The following is a 27,374-nucleotide window of genomic DNA, read 5'->3' on the forward strand; positions in this document are numbered from 1 at the left end:
CAAATTGTTTGCAGTAAAAATTGTAATGAACTTTTAGGATAATAAATCTTCGAGCTGTTTAGTGGAATACCTATAAGTAAATGAATACTGAATTAAATACTATACAAACTTTGAAATTTTCAAAGACCGATATTACTCAGAAATCATTGAATAAATTTCTAGGCAGTTTCCAAGTTTTTTATATCATGTAAAGCAACTTTAACTATCGATACGCAATAGATTTGAAAAAAGTGTATTTTTTCAAATAAATCATGAAGTATTACAACAACTTTTTAGCCCAGGGCTAAAAATCTCGTTAATAAAGATAGAAAAAAAGGACAAATTCTACTAATCCAGAGTCATTTTTTTCGCATTGAAAATTGTAACGATTTTTTAAGTAAAACTTTTAAAGATAAATATTCCCCAGAAATCAAACTGCTCCTAACACATTTTCCTTTATACCCTCTGATTAGGGTTTTGGTACCGGTAGTATCTGAAATACGTAATGAATTCCGAATTCTCAAACAAAAATCATGTTTGGCTAATGTTTTCTGTGAAATGATCATATAAACGGTTCAGCAATCACGTTGTTGTAATTTTAGAATGCTTATAAATAAACTTAGATTGTCGTTACCATCAGAACTCCTGATGGTGGCATATCACGTGACAGCTAGAAATATAAAGTTTTTCAATGAGGCGCCGCCCACAAATTACTTAATGCCTTAGAGGGAAAGGGGGGGGAGCTCAAGCGTTACGGCTCATATAAAAGTTTGAAATTGTTCATACAAAATGCGTTACGAACGACTCCCCCCGAAAATTTCCAAATTTAGTGTTACGTAATAAATGTACGCTACCTGATTGATATAAAGAGAATTACTATCTACTCGGGTGATTTCACGAATCACTTTGGCATTAGGGCCTCGGCCTAATCGCCTGAAACATTGATCAAAGAAACACTTTAATACGACGCATACTGTGGCCAAATATGAGCCCGACAGCTTTAAAAAAAACCTGACAAAGTGAATCAAAAATGCCAAGAATATGATCCGGCCCCTAAGCATTATAAAACTACAAGAATGTCTTTTCCAAAAAAAAAATAAAATAAACTCAATAAGTTTAGTCCACATCATATTTTGGTTTTCTTATGAAAAATATAAAAAATATATCTCGATTTATCTGAATAACAAATCAGTACCTATAGTTTCCCAGTACTACCGGTATTGACTGTTGCAGTACCGTAGAACTGGTACTCAGCAAAAGTGGTCGGTATCGGAAACCCTACATCTGATTGATTTTTAGCTCTGACATCGTCTTTCGTAAAAACGAAGTATTGCATGAAATTGCTTTGAATAAAACTGTATTAGATTCCCAGAAACTAGTGTGGGATCAAATCACTCCGGGGATCAAGTCTACCTACTCTTTGAAGGACACTTACTACATTTTGGGTGAATAATCCGAATGTTTTGAAAATAAATAAAACAGTCATCCAAGCCATGCACATGTTTTCGGTTATTTGCAACGCTAAACTTACTTGATACTCGATTGACTACAATCCGCTACATTGAATCTACGCCAAATGGATAATTCTTCTCCATTGGGCTCGGTTCTACGTGGCATTCAGTCCTCCTCAACTACAAAAAGCCAGCGTGCGCTGCCTACCACGATGCCGACGGCCTACTCCAGGTTCTCTACTGAATATTATTTTTGCTTGTCGTTCTTCCGGCATTCGTACCATGTGACCAGTTCAACGTATCCTGTCGTGTTTTATGAGCTAGACAATATCCGTTTCTTGATGTACTTGGTACAACTCATCATTTATGCGACGCCGCCAGATGTCATTTTTTTGTTTAACGCCGAGTACTTTTCCCAGCACTTTACACTCAAAAAGTCCCAACGCTTTCCGGTCGACCTTTTTAACGTCCAGGATTCATGGCCGTATAAAGCAACCGGAAGAATTAGTAACGCGAATTTTGTCTTCGTCTGCAGGCTTTGGGATTTTAGCTGGTCACGGAGCCTGTGAAAAGCCCTATTTGCAGCACCAAGACGCCTTTTCAACTGGCGAGTAACATCATTATTGCACCTCATTCAAGTATTAAGATACACAAATCGATACGCACTTGATCCGCCCACCTAGCTCGCTGCGCTCCACGTCTTCTCGTACCAACCGTATCCGCCACACACCGTTTTCCTGCAACCCGGACAGATCGTCCTAAGCACCCGACGTTCGAAGACTCCAAGTGCTTGCAAGTCCTCCTCAAGCATCGTCCACGTTTCATGCCCGTAGAGGACTACCGGCCTTGTGGGCGTTTTTTTAAAGGTACATTTGGTGCGGGTGTGAATCTTTTTTGACCACAGCTTCCTGTGGAGGCCATAGTAGGCCCGACTTCCACTGATATTGCGCCTCCGTATTTCACGGCTAACGTTATTGTCAGGCGTCAGCAAGGATCCAATGTAGACGAACTCGTCGACTAACCTTCGCTGCCTCGCTTTTCAGGCGGGTGTACAGGTCTGCCACCTTTTCAAATGTTCGGCCGACAATGCCAATAACATTACCTTGTCGAAGTCCTTGGCGGGATCCAAATGAACTGGAATGTTCGCCTGAAACCATCAGACCTTCCATCATTTCTCTTATCAGTCTCGTGAGCTTCCCGGGAAAGCTGTTCTCGTCCATGATTTTCCATAGCTCTACGTTGTCGATACTATCGTATGCCGCCTAGAAATCGATGAAAAGGTGATGCGATGGGACCAGGTATTCACGACATTTTTGGAGGATGTGCCGTACAGTGAAGATCTGGTCCGTTGTCGATCGGCCGTCAACTGATAACTTCCCACGAACTCGTTTAATATAGGTGACAGACGACGGAAGATGATCTGGGATAATACTTTGTAGAATGGTGATCAACAATCTAACTTGTCGTCTTACTTGTAGATGGGCCAAATTATTCCTTCCTTCCACTCCGCCTGTAGCTGTTCTTTTTCCCAGATTGTGCCTATCAGCCGGTGTAGACAAATGGCCAGCCTCTCCGGGCCCATCTTTATGAGTTCAGCACCGATACCATCATTACTAGCAGCTTTATTGTCTTAATCTGGTGAATGGCATCCTCAACCTCCCTCAAAGTAAGGGCTGGTTGTTTTCCAGCGCCTGCAGTACTGACGAAGGCATTTCCTTCGTTGTCTCGACCTTCATTGTCTGCTCTCAGCTTCATTCAGGTGTTCGTCGGAGTGCTGCTTCCACCTTTTGATCACATCACGCTCGTCCGTCAAGATGCTCCCATCCTTATCCCTACACATCTCGGCTAGCGGCACGAAGCCGTTACGGGATGCGTTGAGCTTCTGATAGAACTTACGTGTGTCTTGAGACCGGCACAGCTGTTCCATATACTCAGACTTCGTCACCTTCAGGCGGCGTTTTTCTTCCGAAAGGGGCGTTTCTGCTGATGCCGTTTCCATCTATTACGTTCCACGTTCTGCTGGGTCCCTTGCTGCAGCATGACCGCCCGCGTTGCATTCTTATTCTCCAGAATCTGCCTACATTCCTCGTCGAACCAATCGTTCCGTCTACTCCGTCCCACGTACCCGACGTTGCTCTCAGCTGCATTGTTGATGGCTGCTTTCGCCCTTCTCCAGCAGTCACCAAGAGGGGCTTCATCCAGCTGAATCTATGACAAAAGGTCGAAAGGACAGAAAGTCGAAAGACAAAAGGTCGAAAGGACAAAAGGTCGAAGAACAAAAAAGGAGGGACAAAAGGTCGAAAATCTGTTTTCAAAGAAGGAAATATTTCCCACCAAGCAAATCATTTTCAACTTTTGTCCTTTCGACCTTTTGTCTTTCGACCTTCTGTCCTTTCGACCTTTTGTCTTTCGACCTTTTGTCCATAAACCCATCCAGCTCACCCTCTTCCAGTAGTGCAGACTCGAAATGCTACGCGTATGCAGCTGCGACATCCGGTTGCTTAAGCCGCTCTAGGTCATACCGGGGCAGCCGTCGGTACCGTACGTCGTTAACGACGGAGAGTTTTGGGCGCAGTTTAACCATCACTAGATAGTGGTCATAGTTGGTGTAAGCGCCACGATAGGTCCTAACGTCGATAATGTCGGAGAAGTGCCGTCCATCACAAATGTGTATCGAATAGACATTCTAAAACTTCTTTATCAGAAGAAGTAAATTCATAATTAGGTAAACGAATTTTATTCACTTGGAAATCCTTAAATTTTGCTAGGATTTTTTTCAGACGACTGACTCCATTCAAACTGGAAACATTTGTACAAAGGTTTTTCCAGCTGGATCGTTCAGCAGAATGAAGAGCCTTCTTGTAAGCCTTACGAGCTGACTTGAACGATACTTCTACATTGTTTCCAAAGTCTAGTCAGTTCAGATTTCCACTGTGGAGTGTCTCTTTAGTCTTCTCAGACCGCAGAGAACATGCTTCTTCAAAAGCTTCCATTATGTAGAATGTTGTAATATTAATGACATCATCCATATCACTAGGATTTTCAAAAGGCGGAGAATATCCATTAAATTTTGTAGCTATATAGAGTTTCCAGTTAGTTGTCTGGGGATTCCTAAAACGTAAAATTTGTGAAGAATTATCATTCGAATGAATACAATTTGTTGAAGAATTATGCATTCGAATTCCAATTTGTCAACTCATGACAGATTCTGTCCGAGCAGATCGTTATGTCTAACACTTCTTCTCTAGTAGATACCATGAATTTTGGGCGATTATAGACTTCATGAGGTGGACTTCTACCACCGGAACAGGCAGTCCGTAGTGCTAATTATTTGCCAATTGAAACAATCGCTACGGACACTACGCGGCTATTCAGGCTAATCGGGAGAAGGAGGATAATATTAATGATTAACTCCTGACGTGCCCAACCAGCCGTTAAATTGTTTTGAAAGCTACTGATCTCACATTTGGTCGCCATACGCGTCGTATTAAAGTGCTACTTATTGCAAAATTTCAGATAATTCTTCCACTCATGCTAAAGTGAAGTAGTTTTTTCAACATATAAAGAATCCAGGGCGCGAGAAGTGGCACTCGACACTGAAGAAGTCTATAAATCGCAGACGAATTAGGCCTATCTGTCAGGATAAGCAACATATTAGAGTTTAAAGGTATTTGCTCGCCTTACTAGTGATTTTAGTATTTTATTTTTTTTTGCAAAAAGTGAAGTATTAAAGTTCAATTCGTAGTTTTTTTATCTTAACATACTCTAATAATCCCTCCCCTAAATTTAATAAAAAAGTGAACTGGAGTGTAGGTTTGAAAACTTTTCTTGACTTCCCAGGACATACAGTTTTGTCAAAGTTTGTCCTACTCATAGTTTCGAGTGCGGTCGCGAGAATGGGATTATTTTTGTAAAACAAATTGATTAAAATTGAATTTTTGACAAAGGACAAATTTTTACATATTATTTTCCATACTTCTCTTTTCGCAGACAAAAGCAACACTACACAGGAGGTGGACGAGTCAGACTGGAAAGGCGGCGGAAGAGGCGGCGACACACGTTCGGCCATCGTTCGCTCGCCGACTCTCGGTGGGGGCAGTCCGATCAACGCCGGCGCCGGAATGCACAACACCGGCAAAGTCAAATTCGACCCGCCAAAGGTCCCGGTCATCTTCGTGCTCGGTGGCCCCGGTAGTGGCAAAGTGACCCACTGCGACACGCTGATGCAGGAGCGCCGAGGGGTCACCCACATCAACATGATGGACCTGCTACAGCAGTACGCCATCGGAAACGGTGAGTCACGCGCAACGTGTAGGGGAAGTGGTGGTAAAATGAACACGTTAAGAATTTGATTTCTTGATCATGCTGATTAGTTGCACGTTTACCGTTACAGCTATCTGTAACACTTGAAATGATATATAGTTGAACATAGTTTGTCCCATCTCCAAGTTGGTAGAACAATCAAAGGGCCAAATATGAGACAAGTTTTAAAAATCTTCTAAAATTTTTAATAATTTTATTGGATGTAACTCATTAGTACTATCACAGGAAGCGAGCTTCAGAATCACTTTCAAAATTTTATTTTGAATCCTCTGCAGAGCTTCTTCCTGGTATTACAACAGCTAGTCCATATTTATACAGCATACAACATGGCTGGCCTGAAAATTTGTTTGAAAATCAAAAGCTTTTTCTTAGGACAAAGTTTTGATTTTCTGTTAATAAGTGGATACAGACATTTTATATATTTGTTACATTTGGCTTGAATGCCCTCAATTTGATTTTTGAAAGTCAATTTTTTATCTAGCATGAGCTGTAGTTATTGGGATCCCTCTCATCGTGACAACATGTCTACTTGCAGGTTCCAAATAAATAATTTGTGGTTTATGTGGGAATATTATTAGTTGAGTTTTGGAGAAATCTTCTGTTTTTGCAAGCATGAAAAAAACATTCATACTTTTTTTGCAATCTACTACAGATGACATGCAGGCTTCGTCCAGTGGCCTGTGGCCGCAAACAAAGAAGAACAAGAAGAAACATCCCTGAGGTAACTCAGGTAAGTCTGATGTAAAAATGCTGCCTTAAGGAACACCAGCTCTTACAGGAAGTCTTTCAGAATTGGAGTTCTGATAAATAAAATGAAGTTGTCGAATCGACAGATAAATTTGGATTATTCTAACAATGTATGTTGGAAAATTAAAGTTTTTCAATTTTACAATCAAGACTTCATGCCAATCACTGTCGATTGCTTTTTACATGTCTAGAAAAGCAAGACCTGCAGAATAGTGTTCAGATTTGTTTACACGTAAAAGTTGATGAGTGGTCGATTGTCCATGTCGGAATTCGAACTGTTTATTGGCAAAATAATCAATTTGCTTGAATGTGGACCATCATTGTGTTCAAAATGACCTTTTCGCAAAGTTTACTGATAGAGAAAAGCAAGCTAATTGGACGATAGTTAGAGGCTTCTGCAGGATTTTTGTCTAGTTTTAGAATTGGTACAACCTTGGCATTTTTCCATTTGTCAACAAAATATGCCAACTGCAAACATTTGCTAAATAAATCAACCAAAAATGATAAGCTACTCTCGGGAAGTTTCTTGATGAGGATGTAAAAAATCCATCATATCGCCACTGCCTTCTATATTAATAATAGTTCTCACTTCTTCTAAATCAGCCCTCAGGAATTTTCGAAAATGTTCTCTTGATAGAGAATGTCCTGAGTAATTTCAATTAGACTAATGAGTCCTAAATTAAAATTATGCGCGTTTTCAAACTGCATAGCAATTTTTTGAGCTTATTAGCAATTAGTTTGCAATAATTTGTTTTCCTCTTTCATCAGCAAAGTGCTCATTTTACCCCCACGTCCCTTACCCTCTGTCGGTATGTAGCTCTTCCACACATGAACCACGTAACCATGCCGTGGCACTGAAGAACTTGAGTTTTGTAATGTATCAATTATTGATGTCCTCAAAACGGCGGCGTGACATCCAATAATGCTTGAAAGTGAAATATCCCACTTTGCGAACGATTCGATTTTGCTATCGTATGGTGGCCGTCCTTTGTCATTCCAAGAACTTCCTTCCCACCCTCACACAACCGTTGTTGATTGTCTGGGTCCATCGATTTTCGATACGACTTGATTTCTGCCCCCTTCTTAATGCATCCAGGCTTGTTGATAGTTAACTGAAATATTAATTAAGGTCAAATAATATAGTTTGTACGGCCATTAACTGTATGGCTCTTGATTTCCATACGAGAAACAGGCATTAGTGAATGCAGCCTAGAACATCTGTACGCGTTGTGGTGATGAATGAATGTTTTTCGCCGCTGAGGTGGTGTTTTGAACTTGATAGATGGCTGAGTACTCAATCTTTGAAGCGAAGATTTTGTCCACTTTCGATTAACATGCGTCTAATAACAAAGAGCGATTCGTATCAGCTGAAATTTTAGAATTTCGGTGTGCTGCAGAAATTCCTGATATAAAATACTCATTATACCTCTGCAGATCGTCTAATTCTTAGCTTAATGAAGTTCATACAGACTTATCTGCCCATAACTGGATATTAGTAACATTTGCATTTCATGCAGATTTAACATGTCTCGAGCCTTTATGACTCATCGAACAAATCAAAAGCCCCGTCATCCACATATGTATGTAATCTAATCATCAATCCTCATCCTTTTCGTTCCCACAGATATGCAGGACTTCTCCCAGCTATCATCCAGAACTGTAACGGAGGTGTTAATGCTCGAAATGAAAATGTCCCCAGCTGCCAAAACCTACCTGGTCTCCGGGTATCCACGTTCCATGCGGGACGTGGTGGAATACTCCGAAAAGGTAGGTATCCATCACAACTAACCACGAATCCGAACTAACCACGTGGCTCACGCTAATTTTAAAAACAATAGTCAATGATTGATTTCTGCCTGGCAGTTACCTGCGTGGGACTACAAAAATAGTCTTCGGTGTATTATTAGTGTAGTTGGAGATAGAGAGAGGGACACATCAAGTTGCTGACGTAAAACTATTTACATACTGTAACAATCGGCAGTGATTTTGTAGACGAAACCGAATTAATCCTAACTACGTGCCCACTTATGATGCTAATGACACAATGTAGCACTGAATCTATTTTTGATTTCAACCTTGTAAAATTGATTTCAATTGGTGGACATTTTTGGGTGTGTCTAATAGAGGTGTCAGTAGGCCTATCGACGAAATAATGTGCAGGTTGAGTTTCAAAGGTCGATCTTTCAACTTAAACAATATCAATTTGTACACGCCATACTTCGGGAGGCGCTGATATTGATAAAAATGCATTTCACGCGGAACTTGAACTCCCCATTGAGATCGATGGCATTTCTCCGAAATTGTCGAAGTCAGGACCTATCGTGGCGCTAACATCGAGTTTGACTACTACCTAGTAAGCAGCCGGATGTCGCCACATCATACTAGATAAATGGGATGGGCAGGATATGTTGTAATATTGCCGGAGAATGGATAAAGGCGGTCATGAACTGAGTAAAGGCTGGTTTGCTACTGGCTAGAAAAGTAATCGCCTATCTCGATGCGTGGAAAATTTATTTCCAGAAATGGTCTAGAAAATCACCTTTTTCTGATCGCAGTACGCAGGTGAGAAGAAATGTCATTTCTGGTAGAAATTTCTTGACTCATTCAGTCAATGATTTTCTTTACGTAAAAGACACCGTCACGTTAATGCTTTCAGTGGACGATTGCCCTTTGAAGGAAGCATCAAATTAGACAACGGACTAGCATGCAACGCCCAGTGGCACAGCCGAATTGCATTTCTGACGAAAAGTTTTCCGGACTGATGCGGGAATCGAACCCCAAATATGTTTCATCGTCCATCAGAAGTCACCCGTCGAACTTGGTCAGCACCTGGTCGTATAGCCTCCGAGCACGGATTTTGGCCACACTATTCTGTTTTATGGTCCGATTTGGCTGTTGGCTAGCTCGATACGACTTGATGCCTTCCTGGAGTCGAGTTCTCCTCATGGTACTGTTTTCTGGCCAAATCACGGTCCGACAGATTGGGGTTCCTCTTAATCGTTTCAAAATCTTACCACGCAGTTTCCGATCGACAGTTCCACTCGGACGATTGGCTTGAGGCTTTCGAATCGTCGTAAATTTTTCCTTATATCGTTTGATAACGCGCCATACGGTATTTCTGGGCAATTTCAGCTGTTTAGCTTGCCTAGATGCAGACCACAATGGATTTTCCAAATAACCGTGCAGAATTTTTTCCCTTCTTTCGGATTCCATGTTGATTGTTTACAAAGTACAGTCGATTTGCGGAATTTCAAAAATACATACGTGAAGCTGACAAAATTCCCGACACGTGGACGCCAAGAACTTCGAAATCCATCCACAAGGAGCGCCACAAGGCGGCATCCACAAATTACGTAACGCTCTAGGGGGAGGGGGGAGTAGGCTCATGCGTTACGGCTCACACAAAAATTTAAAAATTTTCATTCAAAAAGCGTTACGGAGGGGGGATCGAAAATTTCCAATTTTAGCGTTACGTAATAAATGGACGCTGCCAATATGAGCAAAAGTTTGTTTCAATTCTAAATGAAGCAAGCTTTACTAAAAATGGGACATGGATTTAGGACCCTATTTTAGTTGAAGAGAGAGAAGGTCGCTGTTTTTATTATTGAATTAGATTTAATTAAAACACGGACTTTTAAAAGACTTTTATTGAAATAGTAACCAAGTCTCTAAAAAGAGATTTCCCAGGTAACCTCAAGCATTAGAACATTGCACGTATTCTACTGCTTATCAACAATACTGATGCGACATTGCTTTTATTCGACAAATTTATATCAATATAGCATTAACGCTACATTACAAATGTATCAATACTCTAATATTACTTTATGAATTGCTTGGTTGCTTTATAAACATTCTTGCACTATATAAGGGCCCTTTTCCACTTTTAAACTACTTTAGTGGTAGGCTTACGGCAATGTAGCTGCTATATATAAGCAATGATATGCTCCATGGTTACTTGGGTTGCTGCTACCGTCCTAAAGGTTCGTTGAAGCCCTATACGAAACATTCGTAGGGTTTGAATACAGTCCTAACGTTTCTTATAAAACCTTGTTTTTATTGAATAACACAATAGAGCGTGTTATTGCTAATACTTTGGCACATTTTCCCACTCAAATAACGGCTATATCATATTGAAACTTTATTTTTAAAATGGATCATTAAAATAACCAAAACGACCGCTATGGGAAGCATAGATAGCGCCACCGTAGCCTTGTGTATTTGGCAGAACAGCATTGCTGTCACAATGTTAAATCACATATACAGTGGCGCCTTTGTTTTGATGCGCTGAGCACTGACAAAAACTAGCTTCAATGATCCATTGGATCAAATTTGAACCTTGACAATTTTTATCATGTAGCTGCTATATATAAGCAATGATATGCTCCATGGTTACTTGGGTTGCTGCTACCGTCCTAAAGGTTCGTTGAAGCCCTATACGAAACATTCGTAGGGTTTGAATACAGTCCTAACGTTTCTTATAAAACCTTGTTTTTATTGAATAACACAATAGAGCGTGTTATTGCTAATACTTTGGCACATTTTCCCACTCAAATAACGGCTATATCATATTGAAACTTTATTTTTAAAATGGATCATTAAAATAACCAAAACGACCGCTATGGGAAGCATAGATAGCGCCACCGTAGCCTTGTGTATTTGACAGAACAGCATTGCTGTCACAATGTTAAATCACATATACAGTGGCGCCTTTGTTTTGATGCGCTGAGCACTGACAAAAACTAGCTTCAATGATCCATTGGATCAAATTTGAACCTTGACAATTTTTATCATATTTGACGTTCACTTAGCCTTTTTGTCGGCTATAAAGCTTCAACTTTTTAACACTAGGGTTGTTCTTATCCGACATTTCGAAAGGGACACGGAACACAAGATACACTCAAAATTTGTGTTTCAACGAAGGGGTGTGACAAATGAATCTATGATATTTCGTGTCATTTGGTCGACATTTGGGTACACACTGATTGAGATTGAAAGAGCGGAAACATTTATGGTAGGAGCTAGTGATTCTTTATAGAGAGATAAGCGGAAGTAAAATGGCATGATTGGGCAACAGACCAGCAGTGCTGATTTTGCTCGGCGTCGAGAATAATATTGTAACACGGACATGACTTCCTCATAGCTAAAAAGTGTATTTTGTTTTTTTGTAGATCTTTGAGCTACATATCCAAACTAATGAACAGTCGAAAAAATCAACAACTAAAAATCGCATTGACAAAAATTTAAAAAAGAAAAATATTTCATATTTTTGCTTCATGCAAAATTACTTTTACCGAAATAATTTCAAGCGGATTACATTACTCTTCAAGAAAAGTTCAAAACAAACATAACGCATGTTCCTTTGGCTCACACTTTGACAGCTCTCGCTGCTCGATTGGCTCACACTTTGACAGAAATGTCAGCTTCCGCGAATCTCTCTTATAAAGGATTACTAGTAGGAGCTATTACTGGAGGTTGCAGATGCAAGAACAACATGATAGAGTGCAAGAAATCTGCATTGGTTTACTGGTATTCATGAAGTTTATTCATGCTTTTAATAAGCGACGTGAGATATTTTGGGATTCCAGTTAATCTTCCAGACTCTCCGAAAATTGACATTGTTGACGTTACTTGATGTCATTTTTCTCATTCAGGTTTGTTCTGCGAATCGGATGAATCGCGACGAGCTGATCTCAAATAGGAGCAAGTAAACTTCCATAATTCAAGTCAACTCGTCTCAACTCACGCGATACATGGGATAAACACAATTATCTTGTATGATTATTTTCGATTTAGTTATTATTCAACTTAATATCGATAGAATTCATCAACTCCGCTATCAAACCCACATGTTTGCCCAAGGAATGTGATTTAGCTGGAAGTAACGATAATTCATCATAAGTAGGAAACGTATCCTACAGGCGGAACTTCCTATGGACTCCGTCAAAATCATTTCCTAAAATCCATGGTCATCAAAACTCGTGCCCGCATTTCAAATTCTTACCACAGTTGTAGGTACGCTGTAAAACTTGATGCTTAATAAAGCTTCCGAGCACTTATGCGTGGCGCGAAAAATTCTAACGCTGACCATCTTGAAATACGCTTGTAGATCGTCGCAGTTACTTCAAATAGTTTTGGTGTCTTCTGCGCGATCATGCCTTGAACAATCAGGAATATTCGCGCAGAAGACACCAACACGATTTGAAGCATCTGCGACAATCTACAAGCACTTTGAGAAGTTTTGAAGATCGCCGTCGTGATAGATAATCGCGCAATGCAATCGCGAGTACACTCGAAGTTGTCATAGGATAAAAATCATCAAATATATATAAAGAACGATGAGATTTTTAAAGAATAATAAACTCAACCATGTTCAATATTACAATAACTGAGCAACGAAGATAATAAGGAGATTTTTTTTGCAAATGATGATGACATTTAGAAAGAACAAAGAATTATGTTTCCAACATTGAACAATGAGTACCAGGAACAATTGAGGTTAAAAGGTGTAATACACCCCCTTGAAGAAATATTGCTCTATCGCAGCAGCAAATGCATCACTTCTAAAGTTTTTATGTCAAGGTGTTCCTTATTTAGTTGGTCATGCTCAGTACGTAACTTTCTCTTTCCAGATTGCTTCAAAAAAGTGTACAAGACGTTTTTTGTAATCGACCCCAATGCAATATCATTTTTCGCCAATATTTAAGATATGTGATCATATTTAAGTGTAAAAGAAGCTTCAATCCCGTGAAAATGAAGAGTGGTTTTTGCCCCGTTGGGCGCCTTACACCGAGTTACCCTACCTCTGAACTTCTGCAAAATTTTGTGAAATAAAACGTCCCGTCTTCCTATTCAAAATTGGATGAAGAATGAGTACATGTACAAAAATAATTAATCCTATATATACACTAATACATGCATGCTAACCACGCTATGAAGCGTAGGTAAAAAATATGAAAATATTCGTCATTAGCTTCTGATGAAAAGTTTGTTTGCTCAAAATAGTTAAGATCATTCATTGTGCAAAATGTATCGTTTCACAAAACGATATGTCGTACAAAATAATGTTTCAAGGTAATTCGACCTAATGTCCCTTCGACCAAATGTGCTTTCGACCAAATGTCATTCGACCAAATGTCCCAAAGCCGTGACAAATTCGGAAAAACCGGAAACAATTGTTTTTTGGACGTAAACCAAAGAAAAACGTTTAAAAATTAAGTAAATTTGTGTTTGGTACTGAAATTGACAACGGGCTATAGGAACCAATTACGCCCGAATATCCGATTACTCAACATTGCAACCGTTTTGTCTCAAATTCCAAACATAACTTACACTCACGTGCTAATTGAATTTGAATCTATGACATATGGTCGAATAACATTTAGTCGAATGACGTTTGATCGAAAGTACATTTGGTCGAATGAACATTTCGTCGAATGGACATTTGGTCGAAAAGGTTTGATTGCAACAGAAAGCATAAGATATTTGTTTGAACCGATGTTTCGTGGAGAGAACATGTGGTCGAAACTAAACAGCATGGAAGCAAAGTCTTACGTTTAGTTTCATTATCGTCAAGAGTAGCATTTTGTCGCTAATACGCAGAATGATCGAAGAATTGAAACAAGTATCATCCCTTTTTACAATAAGCTATCATCATACTGATCAACATCTTGCGTTTTTGACGTTTCATGCTGCTTTTCCATTTAGTCATGTTCTGCAAGTTGAGATAAGCTGGTCTTAAATAGAGACTTTTGTCACCTCAGCCAACTCGTCTTCCCTTACCCGATACTTAGAATAAACACAATTTTCTTGTTCAATTATTCAAAGCTCCTACTGCATACTCTGTAATGCACCCAGTGTCATCAACACCGACAGCAAAGTCATATATTTGCTTGAGAAATGTTATTAAGTTGGAAGTCACAATAAGCCAATTGGTTATAAAGAGAGTTACTTCGCCATAAACATTTTCCTCGAAGAAAATTTTTCCTGCCGTTTTAAGTCTGATTCCTACATTCAAAAATCTTGCCCTCATCCGTAAGCCCAAAAGTAAAAAAAAAATCGTGAGAACTCACTCCAATCCATCAGATCAGCAGTTCATTACGAAGAACGATGACATTTAAAAAGAATAATTAATTCCATAAATCATCATGTTTACATGGCAAAGAATGATGATATTTTAAAAGAATAATAAATTCACTAGATCTAAATATTTCAGTCAATGTACAAAAAACTACTTTAAAAAATATCATTTGAATAATCATCGAAATCCTAGATGTTGGCATAATTTTAAATCACTAAAAAATACATAGATGTATTGAATTTAAAAATATTTCTTCAAAAAATGTCCCGTTTTTCATACAACAGGTAATAATTCAGGTTATTCAAAAGAATAGGATGCCCAGCTACTTGGGCACTTTAATGATTACTTTGGCATCGGTGCTTTTTCTCGGCCGATTGGTCTGTAACTTTGCAATAAAAAGCACTTCAATACAACGCATATTATGATCAAATATGAGCTTAGTAGCTTCCCAAAAAAAACCCACTGCCCAAGTGAATCAAAAGTGCGAAGAATAGGATCCGGCTCCCTACGTTATCTTACCAACTTTTCAAAACTAAGAAAACAAAAATCAATTTTACCAACTGACATTTCAATAAAGCATTTCAAAATAAGCTTTCGACCAAATGTCCATTCGACCAAATGTCCCTTCTACCAAATGTACTTTCGACCAAATGGCATTCGACGAAATGTCCTGAAGCCCTAAAATTTCCCTTAAATAACAACCAAAACTCTCTATAGCTCATTCGAAAGCTAGTTTTACTTCGTTGGTATTTTGTCCAAAACTTTTTTGAGTTTTGTTTTCTAAATTTTTACTCGAAGTTGAGACATTTTTCAAAAACTTCACTGAAAAAACATGAATAATTTTCTCAGCATTGGATCGACCAAAATGTTCAACCGGTACGGCATGATTGAATTCACTGAAACTCACTTAAAACACGAAAATTTGTGAAATTTTGTACCAACTATGTACGTTTCATAATTAAGTTTAGATTAGATTATAGACAAGAAATTTGGGTATATTTTTTGGGGTAAACCCAAACTTTTGCATGAGAGTGTGCAGTTGATTTTAAACAGTGATTTTAACTAAACAAAACATAAGTCCAAATCAATTTCTCAACTTCTTCTTTTACAATGCAGGTTCTCAATATTTAACAGTATAGAAATATTAGTTTAAAGCTTCAAAATCGCCACTGTTCGGAAATTGAAACAAACGATATGAACTTTTATTTCCGACTTACACAGTTATCCTCTCCATACAAAAGTTGGAAATAAGTCTTGAAATACATTTTCCATGTTCGAATGAAGTTTCTTCATTCTGTTTGGCTAGATCGTGGATTTTTTGCATCTATTTATCTTTATCGCTTGGTTAACCCATTTTGAAATGATTTCATTATATATCAGAATTCTATATTCTCAACATAACATAACATAACAGCCTATAGGGGCTGTTTGGGCACGTCAGGAGTTAATCATCAATGTTAACTTCCTTTTCCCGATCAGCCTAGATAGCCGAGTAGTGCCGGTAGCGGTTGTTTCAATTGGCTAAGAATTAACACTACGGACTGCCTGTTCCGGTGGTAAAAGTCCACCTAATAGGTGACCCTTACTTCATGCGGCTTTAAGCTTACCGTGCCTAAGAATGAATGGTTAGGGGGGTCGAAATAAAACCTAATCGCAAACGGAGCCTGTGGAGTACCAGGGCGCCCTCTACAGTATTATGCCCTTCCTGTGCTACCCGGAGCAATGGTGCAGGTGACCTTGTGTTTCTCCGAGATAATCGGCTGCCTTTCTTCAGTCTCAAGCCTGAGGCTAAATAAGGGTGGGATTATTAATACGTTGTAATTTAGTTTAAAATTTTCACCTCTATGGTTTCGCATTATGCGTATTACACAGTGTAGTCTGTGCTTTTCGCCTTTGGCGTCTTTTAAGAGATACCGATCTGGTTTTGCGCTGCTGATCTTTTTCGTTCTGAGATTGCGAAAAGCTTAATCCTGCCTAGTTTGGTTAGTGGCTACGGTTAGGATAGCTTAGTCAGACCAATCTTCAGCATAAAATATCAGCAACGATTAATCTGTGTAGACTAATGCAAATGGCACAGTTCAAATGGCGCAAAAACCTTACTTTTGTGAACTTTTTTCTAGGTAACCTTGTGGAGCCGGTGAATTGGGACACAATTGTCCTTGCTTCGAGTGAATCCCACAATTGCTTGTCACTTTGTTCCTCACAACTCCCTTCGCGGGACGAGTTGACGTCTGGCTATTTGTAAAGGAATATGTCAGATAGTTAGGCTGCTTTTAAAGCTCTTGCTTAGGCCAACTCGAAGTCTAAGCTTGTTATCGCAGGTCGAACTCAATTTGAGGAACTGAATTCAGTGAACTCTGTAAAACTTATATGGGTCCTTGCTATTCTTCCATTGCTGGGAATGAATTGGCTTATGAATTAGCTCGCAATGGAGCATCGCATGACTTCATTGGCTCTCAGGTAGCTATTCCAATTTCGAAGTGCTGGGTGAAGCTTCAGAAATTCTTGGGCGGCAGCTCAGCACAAGCAATATTGGAATAATTTTGAGTCATGTCGTTAAACAAAATTGTACATCACTGAGCCATCCCAAAGGTGGCTAAGTATTTAATAATCTGTCAAAGCAGAATTGCAGTCTCTTGGTAACAACCTTGACTGGCCACAGCCGACTCAACTATCAAATGGCAAATATTCAGTGTGTTGATACATTTCTTTGTGATAGTTCTGATTCCGATTATGGAACTTCTTATCACCTGATATGTAACTATACAATCTTCGCGTAATTGCGATTCCAATTACTTAGTTAACACTTATTAAGTGAAACTGGTTTCCGAAACCTGAATTTTCAGGACATTCTGTTATTCTTAACCCGCTGTGGTAATGAGCTATATTCTCTCTTTACGCTCATGCGTTTTACAATGTCCTTTTTAGGGCGCTGTTCGAACCCATTGTAGTATGGAGCTACATGCTCTCAATTCGCTTATGCGATTTTCCCTCTTCAAGGGACCCCACTCCTAGTTCCTCCCATCTTTTCCGTCCCTTTCCCCTCCCTTCAGGTAGATGATGAAATAGGCTCAAATATGGCGGTGGCACAAATCTCCCAAATGGCGGGGAACGTGCCTCTGGAGCCGGCCTTCTGATACCTGATAACATATTTGCTTCGTCAAGGTATACGGCACATGAGCCCTGTTAGTGAGTAATTTGAAATTGAAATCCTCAAGTTTAGTTTTATAAGTTTTCTGTTGAATGGTTTTCAAACAAATAGAAAATTAAAAATTACACCCGAACAAAAGTATTCACTTCACTCATCAATATATGACCATAGTCACTGTTGCCGAAACCAATCCGGTTGGACAACCGACAGAAAATCTATGTTGCGCAAGTTCGGTTTAGGATTTACCGATACTTGACAGAAAAATGTTCGAATTAAGACTTATGTGATATGTTAATATGTTAATAATTGATACATTTAAAATTTAAGTAATATTTCATCAATTCAAAAAAAAAAATAACACTAACTTATATTTGTCATTTTGTTTTCTACCAACCAGATCCAAGTGATCAACGGTGTGATATTGATATCCTGGCGCCAGACAATCCTTCAGCGCCAGATAGACTACGGTGCCAAGCTAGGCCACGTGGTCTTGTCGCTCGCCAAGATGGAGCTGGAGAACTTCTTCAAGAATGTCATGCCCGTGGCGGACTATTTCGACCAGAGCGATATGCTCATTGCGGTAAGTGGTGTATCCCTCAAAAGGATTTCACTTTTCAGTTTGAGATCTCAATATCTCCTTACAGATCAACGGAGAACGCGCCCCCTCCGAGGTGTACAAAGACTTCCGGTCGGCCGTGCTCGACATTCTCGGGGCACAGGAGAACCAGGAAGCGCTGCTGAATGGAGTCGCAGGTATGGGTAGGGGCGTAGACGACATTCCCGGCAGTATAGTTAGCGTAGACACGGCACCTAGTCAAAATAAAGTCATTGCAGCTTCGGCCAGGGCGGCACATCAAGTAGAAATCAATAATCGCAATCGGTCCCCGTCGCCACCACCAGCTCTACCAACATCTCCAGCAGCAATGGCCGGAAATGCAGCTGCTGCTGCCCAATTGATACGGCAACAACAACCACGTGCTAGTTTAGGAGTTCCAGCACCCGCAGCACCTCGCCAGGACATTCCCGTCCAGCATGGGACTTCTCTGAGGCCCGGACAGATTCCACCAATCATTTGGGTTATCGGTGGGCCCGGCAGCAATAAGGCGACGCTTTGCTTGAAAACGGTCGGAATCAATCCTGGGTGGGGTCACTTTAGGTATGGAGCAATGCATACAAAATCACGGAGACGCGTGGTCGCTAATGGCAAAGTATTGTTTGTAATGTGTCTAATTACAGCGTGGGGCGTTTATTGCGAGCCATAGCTGAATCGGATCCACGGGTCGGGACAGATAATTACGCCGTCAAGGAAGCAATTACGGCCGGTGAAATGGTTCCTAAGAAATCGATAGAACAGTTGATCGAAAATCAACTGGCTCAGCTGAGCGACAAACGGGGCGTCATCATCGACGGGTATCCAAGGGATATGAAACAAGTGCGGGATTTCGAACAGAAGGTACCTACTTCAGAAATGGTCATTTCACTTACAGCTATCTCTCGATATACGACGGACTTCGTCAATACAGTTTCCATGTAGGAGGGAACCACCTAGAAGGAAACTCGCAGCTTATGAAATTTCGGTTAGTTGATTCCAACATGGAATATCTGTTAAGCTTACGACATAGAAGTTCCATATCTTCGACAAAAATAAGCTACGGGTCTCCATCTACGCGGTACCATTTACCATCTTTCATCGGGGGATAGCTGTAGTATTTGAAACAATAATTCTTATTCTTTTAACCTTCAAACCTTCAGTACCACCAATCGCCGCCCATAATCCTCCTGGACTGTTCGAAACTTCAGCTCGGCCGGGGCCGACTGGACGATACCGTATCTTCCTTCCGACGGCGGTTAGAGCTGTTCCGCGAACTAACCCTCCCAATGCTCAAGGAAATGGACACCGCTGGCCGGTTGACCATCGTAAGTGTATTGACTTTCCTTTCTCTAACATCGTCATCATCGGTTATCTATTATTCACGGCGGAAAACTCAATGTCAAAAGCAACCGAAGAAGCCAAGTTTCAATGTCTGCACTCAAGGTTCTGCCCGTTTTGGAACCGTATTCCGTGCATGAGCGAATGCTGGACAATATATTCAAATTGAGCCATAATTCCTTCATCTGTCGGTGAATAATGGATGACCGGATGAGTTCAACTGCAGGAATTTAGCGGTGTTGTCAGCGTCGTTAACCTAACGAAGACGTTGATTCGAACTTACTATTCTCGTGTCTATATAATTTTGAAATTCTTTTTTTAGTATCATTTCGATCGTTACATTCATTTCTTATATCTAGATGTTTATTCTAATTTGGTAAAACTAAACTAAGCTTGATTAATGTTAATTTGTGGTTAACAACGTTCCTATATATTCCAACTATATTCTCTATTATATTTCAAGGTCGACGGTGACACCGACAGCCCAACTGTGCAGCGGGAATTCGAACGCATCGTTCGGGACAACATCCAGAAAGTTCTGAGCGAGACCAACAGGGATATTACACCGGTCAAAATCGGCACTTTCAAGAATGCCATTCAGCAGGGTCGCAATTCGGCGGCTCAGAAGAACGCCGACGCAATCGTTCATGACTTGGACGCAGACGTTCCGGGGGTCGTTCCAACCATCAGCCATCACGTGAGTTTGGCCAACGGTCATTTGGGAGGGGCAGTCGCGGCCGGTGGAGCTACTCGGAATGGATTCATACCGAATGGGCGACCCAATTTCCGAAACATGCTACAGGAAGCGGATAGCTTTGATTCTCACATGTAGAAGATCACCCATTCAAGTAGGCCAGAACCAAGGTGTAGCAGCCATAGTTAATAAGTACAAAATATTGCTCGTTACTGTACCGGTATCGATTTGGATACCTTCACCGAATCAAATAATCAGAGAGTATAAAACCATAGCTTTAAAACGGTTCGAGAAGGTTTATTGAAGATTAAGTGAATATTTTTAAATTGGCTTAGTGCCAAATGTTGTTATGGCATTTTTTGATTACTGAATAAACTAATAGCAATTAATGTGAATAAGTATATCATCGACAGGAAAAAAAATAAACGTGCAGTGTAATAAAAACGATAAATACCTAATAAACATTTTAAGTTATGAACAACATTAGGTTTTGGACGTAGAGCTTTAATGCTGATACTTTTAGATCACTTTATCATTATGGAAAACAAGCATAATAAAGTTTATTCAGTGAAGCTGTTTTGCTGAGACATGTTTCAAGTGACACTATATTCGAAAATATCCGAAGAATAGTTTTTCGATGTTGCAGGATAAAATCACTTTTCTCTATTTCTTTTCTCGATATTTCGTCCCCTTAAAAATTGTGTAATTTATATATGATAATGTTTCCGATCAAAGATTGTCAATTTCACCCCAAGTTGGACCGTGAAAAAAGTGTGCGCGCTCCTTCAAAGTGTAATAGCAGCTAAGACTGATTCCTTGTAGTTCAAGGAACAAGTGCACCGAATAAGTCGAGAGTGCAAACATGCACTCTTATCATACTTTTTCTTCACTTTACAACTTTTGTAATTTCACCCAAATTTGGGGCGCAATATTTCGAATTAACATCGTCATTTTGGGTAACATTTGAGTTTTTTTTTTGTATTATACATTATCTTATAATTACTGCCTAATTATTATAATAACTAGTGGTCCCGGCAAACTTCGTCTTGCCATCAAGTAGGCTATTGAAAAATGCTTCTGATCGTCCCATAAAAAATGACAGTCCCGTGCACGCTCGTATTTTCAAACTTTCTCGGTGACTATCCTGGGTTTTTTTATACACACAAACACGTCGGAACCCTTGACGAACAAAACGAAGAAAGAATCATTCAAATCCGTTGACCCGTTCGTTAGCCATTTCGTGACATACAAACACCATTCCATTTTTATTTATATAGATTGCTTAATTGAAACCGCAAACTTAAGGGTGGCCCATTTCGAATAAAAATGTTTGGCATAAAGTAGTTTCATACCAGAATCCTTTAAAGAAACCATATAATTCTCATTTTGCTTATGATAAACGCCTTTATGCGAAACCTCCAGCTCATCGTCATGGCATAACAACCGCATGCCACGTGTGTCGCGCAAAATTTTAGAAGTCACTGAAACTAGATCGAGATTGATCTTGGCACGATCAAGCGTTCTCGACGAAAAATGGAAAATTGTAAGTAGGAATAATTATTATGGATCCGACAGAAATAAAGACAAACATTTTTATAAATAAGGTACCGTGGGGCAAGTGGGTAATGGAATTCGCATAGTTGAGATTCTTCAAATTCTAGAGACTTTAAATTGAAACAAATGAGGTCGTGTATATTTTTTAGCTTGACTCCCACCAAATATAAGCAGCTTGCTGAAATTAATTTTTATGAAAAATTGAAGAAAAAAATACAGAAAAAGTTTTTGAAAAATGTCTCCTTACTTTTCATTTGCCCTAAAAGTGGGGCAAGTGAAAAGTTTACCGTTTTGAACAATAATTTCAAAAACAAACAGTTATATTCACGATTTCTGTTAGCTTTAACATTTGTTAAGGCTTCCCAATGAACAATAACACAAGTAACATGTAAACAAATAAAATGTTATTCTTTTCACTTGAATTTTTTTCTGTTCAGCTATGTTAGTTGAAATGATTCGACAACATTATAAGTGCAACATTTTCAATGTTAGTTCTTACATTATAGGACAGCAATTGCATTTCTGCTCTGTAGAATTTCCACCGCTCGTTATTTGTTTTCGAGAAAGTCGGATATGTCGTCGGATAACTCTTCGGGAGAAATCAAACGGAATTCTTCAAAAACGTATTTAGAATATATTTTATGTGGTAGACCTATACCCCATTTTTATGTTTTGAACTAGCTTTACATAGACATTCCACGAGATTTCCGTGTGTTCTCTAATATTGCAACTTTTCAGTCAACGTCTTCCTTTTAATTGGCTGCCCGAAGTAGACATATGAATATTGAAATGTTTGGCAACATCTTTTAAAGAAGTTCAATGATTTCTAATAGCTTTTAACGCTTGAGTATAGTGTTTCTTGAATTATCAACACGTTATGTTTTTCTATGATAATTGCGAACCATGTTTAGTTATGGCTACTTAAAGAGAAAACACAAAATCAATCTCTAATGATAAACTTTTCACTTGCCCCACCTAATAAGAAAATTGACGATGTTTAAATTTAGTTATTTTTAGGTCTACGTCGAATTAATTCTAAAACTTTTTTTATTGCAGTTTGAAACTGTCACAGAGGACAACTAAGAAGTGGTACAGGAAATTATTTTCCGCAACTTTTTTCCACTGAAAATATTAAAATAAGATTGTACGCCGCCAACTTGTTACGGAGTAACAGTTGAGAGGTTAACAATTTTTCGCTCTATTATGCAATAATGGCTGAAAAATCTCAGAAATCTCTTACCTATCGTATTGTTCTCAATGGCCTCAAAGGTTTACGCATAAGTTTAATTCACATATTCAGTAAAATACATCAATTGTTTTCACTTACCCCATTTACCCACTTGCCCCGCGGTACCTTAATAAAAATGTGTTTCATGATTGTTAAGGCCGCACGGAACGTCATCATAATCAACCTATCCATTTCAAGAAGCAAATCCCAAGAACCACTCCATATATCGATGCGAAAATGTATCACTATGATTCTATAGATTCTACCCCATTACCTCGAATGTCACTTCCCCGAATGCCATCACCCCGAATTCCATTACCCCGAATGTACCATTACCCCGAATTCCATCACCCCGAATGCTATTTCCCCGAATTTACAATTATTTTGACATGATGATATTGATGACATTTCCCCATGATTTTGGAATTCGGGGTAATGTCATTCGGAGTGATGGGTCGTTCGGGGTTTGAAATTCGGGGTAATGGCGTTCGGGTTAATGTCATTCGGGGTAATGGGATTCGGGGTAATGGGGTAGAATCGATTCTATATATGTGTTACGACGCGTTAGTGGGAGGTGGCCGTGATATGGTGAATCATATCAATTAGATAAAAACGCGATCGTAACAGTGGCGACTCGGGTGCGCGAGTTTTTGTTTCGTTTTCGCGAAGTTAAAAGTGAAAATACAAAATCGCGCCTCCCACGCGGAAAAAGCGCAAGCTTCCATCGCCTTCAGAGGACGATTCCGAGATGTCGAACGGAGACGCCCAACAAGGAGCACCGTTGGCCATGGATGCACTCATCCTCCAGGTGCTTAACCAGCTTCAGCAGCAGCAGCTTGTGACGAACGAGCTCCTTCGCAACCAGCAGCAATCCAACGAGCAGCAGCGCGTGTTCATCCAGCAGCAGGAGAACACCCTCCGGAACATTCAGGTCCAAGTTCCTGCGAATCCTGAATCGATCCTCGACTCGTTGGCATCGAACGTAAAAGAGTTCCGGTATGACACCGAGAACAGCATCACCTTTTCATCGTGGTTTTCGCGGTACGAAGAGTTGTTCGCCAACGACGCTGCACGGCTTGACGATCAGGCTAAGGTTAGGTTGCTCATGCGAAAGCTCGGCATCTCCGAGCACGAGCGCTATTGCAGTTTCATCCTGCCAAGGACTTCGAAGGATTTCACCTTTGCCGAAACTGTAACCAAGCTGAAGGGACTTTTTGGAGCTTCGGAATCGCTGATAAGCAAACGTTATCGTTGCCTCCAAATCGCTAAAAATTCCGCCGAGGATTTCGTGACGTACACGTGTCGAATCAACAAGACCTGCGTCGAATTTGAGTTGGGAAATCTCTCGGAGGAGCAATTTAAAGTGCTGATTTTCGTCTGTGGTTTGACGTCGGAAGCGGATGCCGAAATCCGGACTCGGTTGCTGGCACGAATCGAGGAAAAGAACGACGTTACTCTCGAACAGTTGTCCGCTGAATGTCAGCGTATGCTGAATCTTCGGCACGATACCGCCATGATCGAGGCTTCCAACAGCACAGTGAATGCCATCAAACAGCGATTCCACAAACATTCCCGACCCTGGAAACATTCCTCCAGTCCATCATCGTCGACTTCGTCCAGCGAAGGCAAGAAGAAATTGCCACCCAGCCCTTGCTGGAAATGCGGATCGATGCACTACGTGCGCGATTGCAGATTTAAAGACCATAAGTGTTCAGTGTGTAACCAGTGTGGACACAAAGAAGGTTATTGTGACAGTGACAAAAAGACCCCTAAGAAGAGGGTGAAGAGACGATCAAGAAATGTCACAGTAGAGACAAAGACTGTTCAAGTGTCAGTGAATAATGTGCGAGAAAGAAGAAAATTCGTTCCGGTCTTTCTGAACGGTGTCGCGGTTCGATTACAGTTCGACTCTGCGTCGGACATCACCGTTGTCTCCAGTGGGACCTGGAAGCAGCTCGGACAACCTCCAACCAGACCACCATCAGTGAATGCGAAGACAGCATCGGGCGATCCTTTGAACCTGCTATCGGAGTTCGATTGCTCGATCACCATGAATGACGTAACTCTAGTAGGTACTATCTACGTCGTTCCGCAGGAGCTGCACATATTAGGCCTGGATTTGGTGGAGAAGTTCAAGCTTGATGCCGTGCCGATGAACGTTTTCTGTCGCCAGGTGAACGATTCCTCTTCCTCCATGGTCGAGCGGCTCAAGACCGCTTTTCCGCAAGTTTTCAGCACCAGTCTTGGTCGGTGTACCAAAACAACAGTGAAGCTAGACCTCAAGCCAGACCAGCGTCCAGTGTTTCGACCCAAGCGCCCCGTGGCCTACGCCATGTATCAAGCCGTCGATGAGGAATTGGACCGTCTAGAGCGCTTGAAGATCATCTCTCCCACCGACTACTCTGACTGGGCCGCACCGATTGTAGTGGTACGGAAAGCAAGCGGAGCGATTAGAATTTGTGGTGATTATTCAACCGGCCTAAATGACGCCATTCAGCCTCATCAATACCCGCTACCACTACCGCAAGACATCTTCGTCAAGCTCGCCAATTGCAAGGTGTTCAGCATTATCGACATGTCGGAATCATACCTCCAAGTCGCCGTCGATGAACCAACGAGTACGCTCCTCACTATCAACACTCACCGGGGTCTCTACAAGGTGAATCGCCTGGCGCCCGGAGTGAAAGCTGCCCCAGGAGCTTTTCAGCAACTCGTCGACACCATGCTGGCGGGACTCAAGCACACTTGCGGTTATATCGATGACGTAATCGTCGGTGGAGAAAATGAGGAGGAACATTGGCAGAACCTGAATGCGCTCTTTCAGCGCCTGCAAGAGTTTGGGTTTACGGTTCGCTTGGAGAAGTGTTCATTTGGCGCGAGCAGATAAAATATCTGGCACACATGCTCGACCAGCACGGAATTCGTCCCGATCCAGCGAAAGTAGAGGCCATCAAGCAAATGCCGGCGCCCAAGGACGTGTCGGAAGTTCGGTCGTTTCTCGGAGCCGTAAACTATTACGGGAAATTTGTACCGAAAATGCGAGCTCTACGATTTCCGTTGGATGAACTATTGAAGAACGATGAGAAATTTGTGTGGACGTCACAGTGTCAGCAAGCCTTCGACGGATTCAAAACCATTCTTTCGTCGGATCTGCTTTTGACCCATTACAACCCCAACCTTGACATAATCGTGTCAGCCGATGCGTCATCAGTCGGCTTGGGAGCGACCATCAGTCATCGCTTCCCGGATGGGTCAATAAAAGTCGTCCAGCACGCCTCAAGAGCTTTGGCACCTGCAGAGCGCAACTACAGCCAAACCGACAGAGAAGGGTTAGCCATCATTTATGCGGTAACCAAATTCCACCGTATGATTTTTGGTCGTAAGTTCCTGCTTCAAACTGACCACCAGCCACTACTGCGCATCTTCGGTAGCAAAAAGGGCATCCCGGTATATACAGCCAACCGATTGCAGCGCTGGGCCCTAACGCTACTCTCCTATGACTTCACCATCAAGTACGTGGCAACCGAAAAATTCGGCGACGCTGATATCCTTTCTCGCCTCATCAACCACCATGCGAAACCCGAAGAAGACTTCGTAATCGCATCCGTCACGCTGGAGTGTGATATGAGGTCAGTAGTATGTGATAGTTTTAACGTGTTTCCTTTGAGTTTTAAAGCAGTACAACAAAGCACCAAGTCGGATCCGGTGCTCAAGAAGGTCTACCAGTACATCCAAGAAGGCTGGCCGAAGTCCCTAGCCAGTAACGCCGATCGAGAACTTGTCCGTTTCAACAACCGCCGTGAATCTCTCTCCACAGTGCAAGGCTGCATCCTCTTTGGTGAAAGCTAGTGATTCCAACTCCTCTGCGCAAGCGATGCCTCGAAGAACTCCACCGAGGGCACCCCGGAATACAGCGGATGAAGGCACTTTCGCGCAGCTACGTTTATTGGCCATCGCTCGACAACGAAGTGGCCGATTACGTGAAGGCCTGTTCTCCTTGTGCATTGACAGCGAAGTCACCCGCAGCAGCCACACCCATACCGTGGCCTAAGCCAATCCGTCCCTGGCAACGAGTGCATGTTGACTACGCCGGCCCCATCGACGGTGACTATTTTCTGCTCGCCGTAGATTCCTACTCGTAATGGCCGGAAGTCATCCGCACACGCCGTATCACGGCGTCAGCAACGATCAACATCCTTCGCAGCATTTTCGCTCGCCTAGGGATGCCAGAAACGCT

At 41.0% G+C, this 27,374-nt stretch overlaps 1 protein-coding gene across 11 annotated transcripts in view; it reads left to right on the forward strand.

Annotated features, from left to right (window-relative positions):
• The window catches only part of LOC5571857 (adenylate kinase isoenzyme 5), a 65,400-nt gene extending 44,458 nt beyond the window's left edge, over window positions 1-20,942 (forward strand). For 9 of the 11 annotated variants that reach the window (XM_021847235.1, XM_021847244.1, XM_021847240.1 and 6 more), the window contains 7 exons: window positions 5,421-5,723; window positions 8,125-8,267; window positions 18,129-18,311; window positions 18,376-18,887; window positions 18,968-19,184; window positions 19,484-19,648; window positions 20,125-20,942. In XM_021847235.1, coding sequence (XP_021702927.1) covers window positions 5,421-5,723; window positions 8,125-8,267; window positions 18,129-18,311; window positions 18,376-18,887; window positions 18,968-19,184; window positions 19,484-19,648; window positions 20,125-20,493 — 1,892 coding nt within the window. In that variant the 3' untranslated portion in view covers window positions 20,494-20,942. The remainder of the gene's footprint in view (window positions 1-5,420; window positions 5,724-8,124; window positions 8,268-18,128; window positions 18,312-18,375; window positions 18,888-18,967; window positions 19,185-19,483; window positions 19,649-20,124) is intronic. The other 2 variants (XM_021847242.1, XM_021847243.1) reach the window with 2 other exon arrangements.
• Window positions 20,943-27,374: the final 6,432 nt, after the last annotated feature.

The sequence above is a fragment of the Aedes aegypti genome, chromosome 2 (assembly GCF_002204515.2).
Source record: "Aedes aegypti strain LVP_AGWG chromosome 2, AaegL5.0 Primary Assembly, whole genome shotgun sequence".
NCBI lineage: Eukaryota > Metazoa > Arthropoda > Insecta > Diptera > Culicidae > Aedes > Aedes aegypti.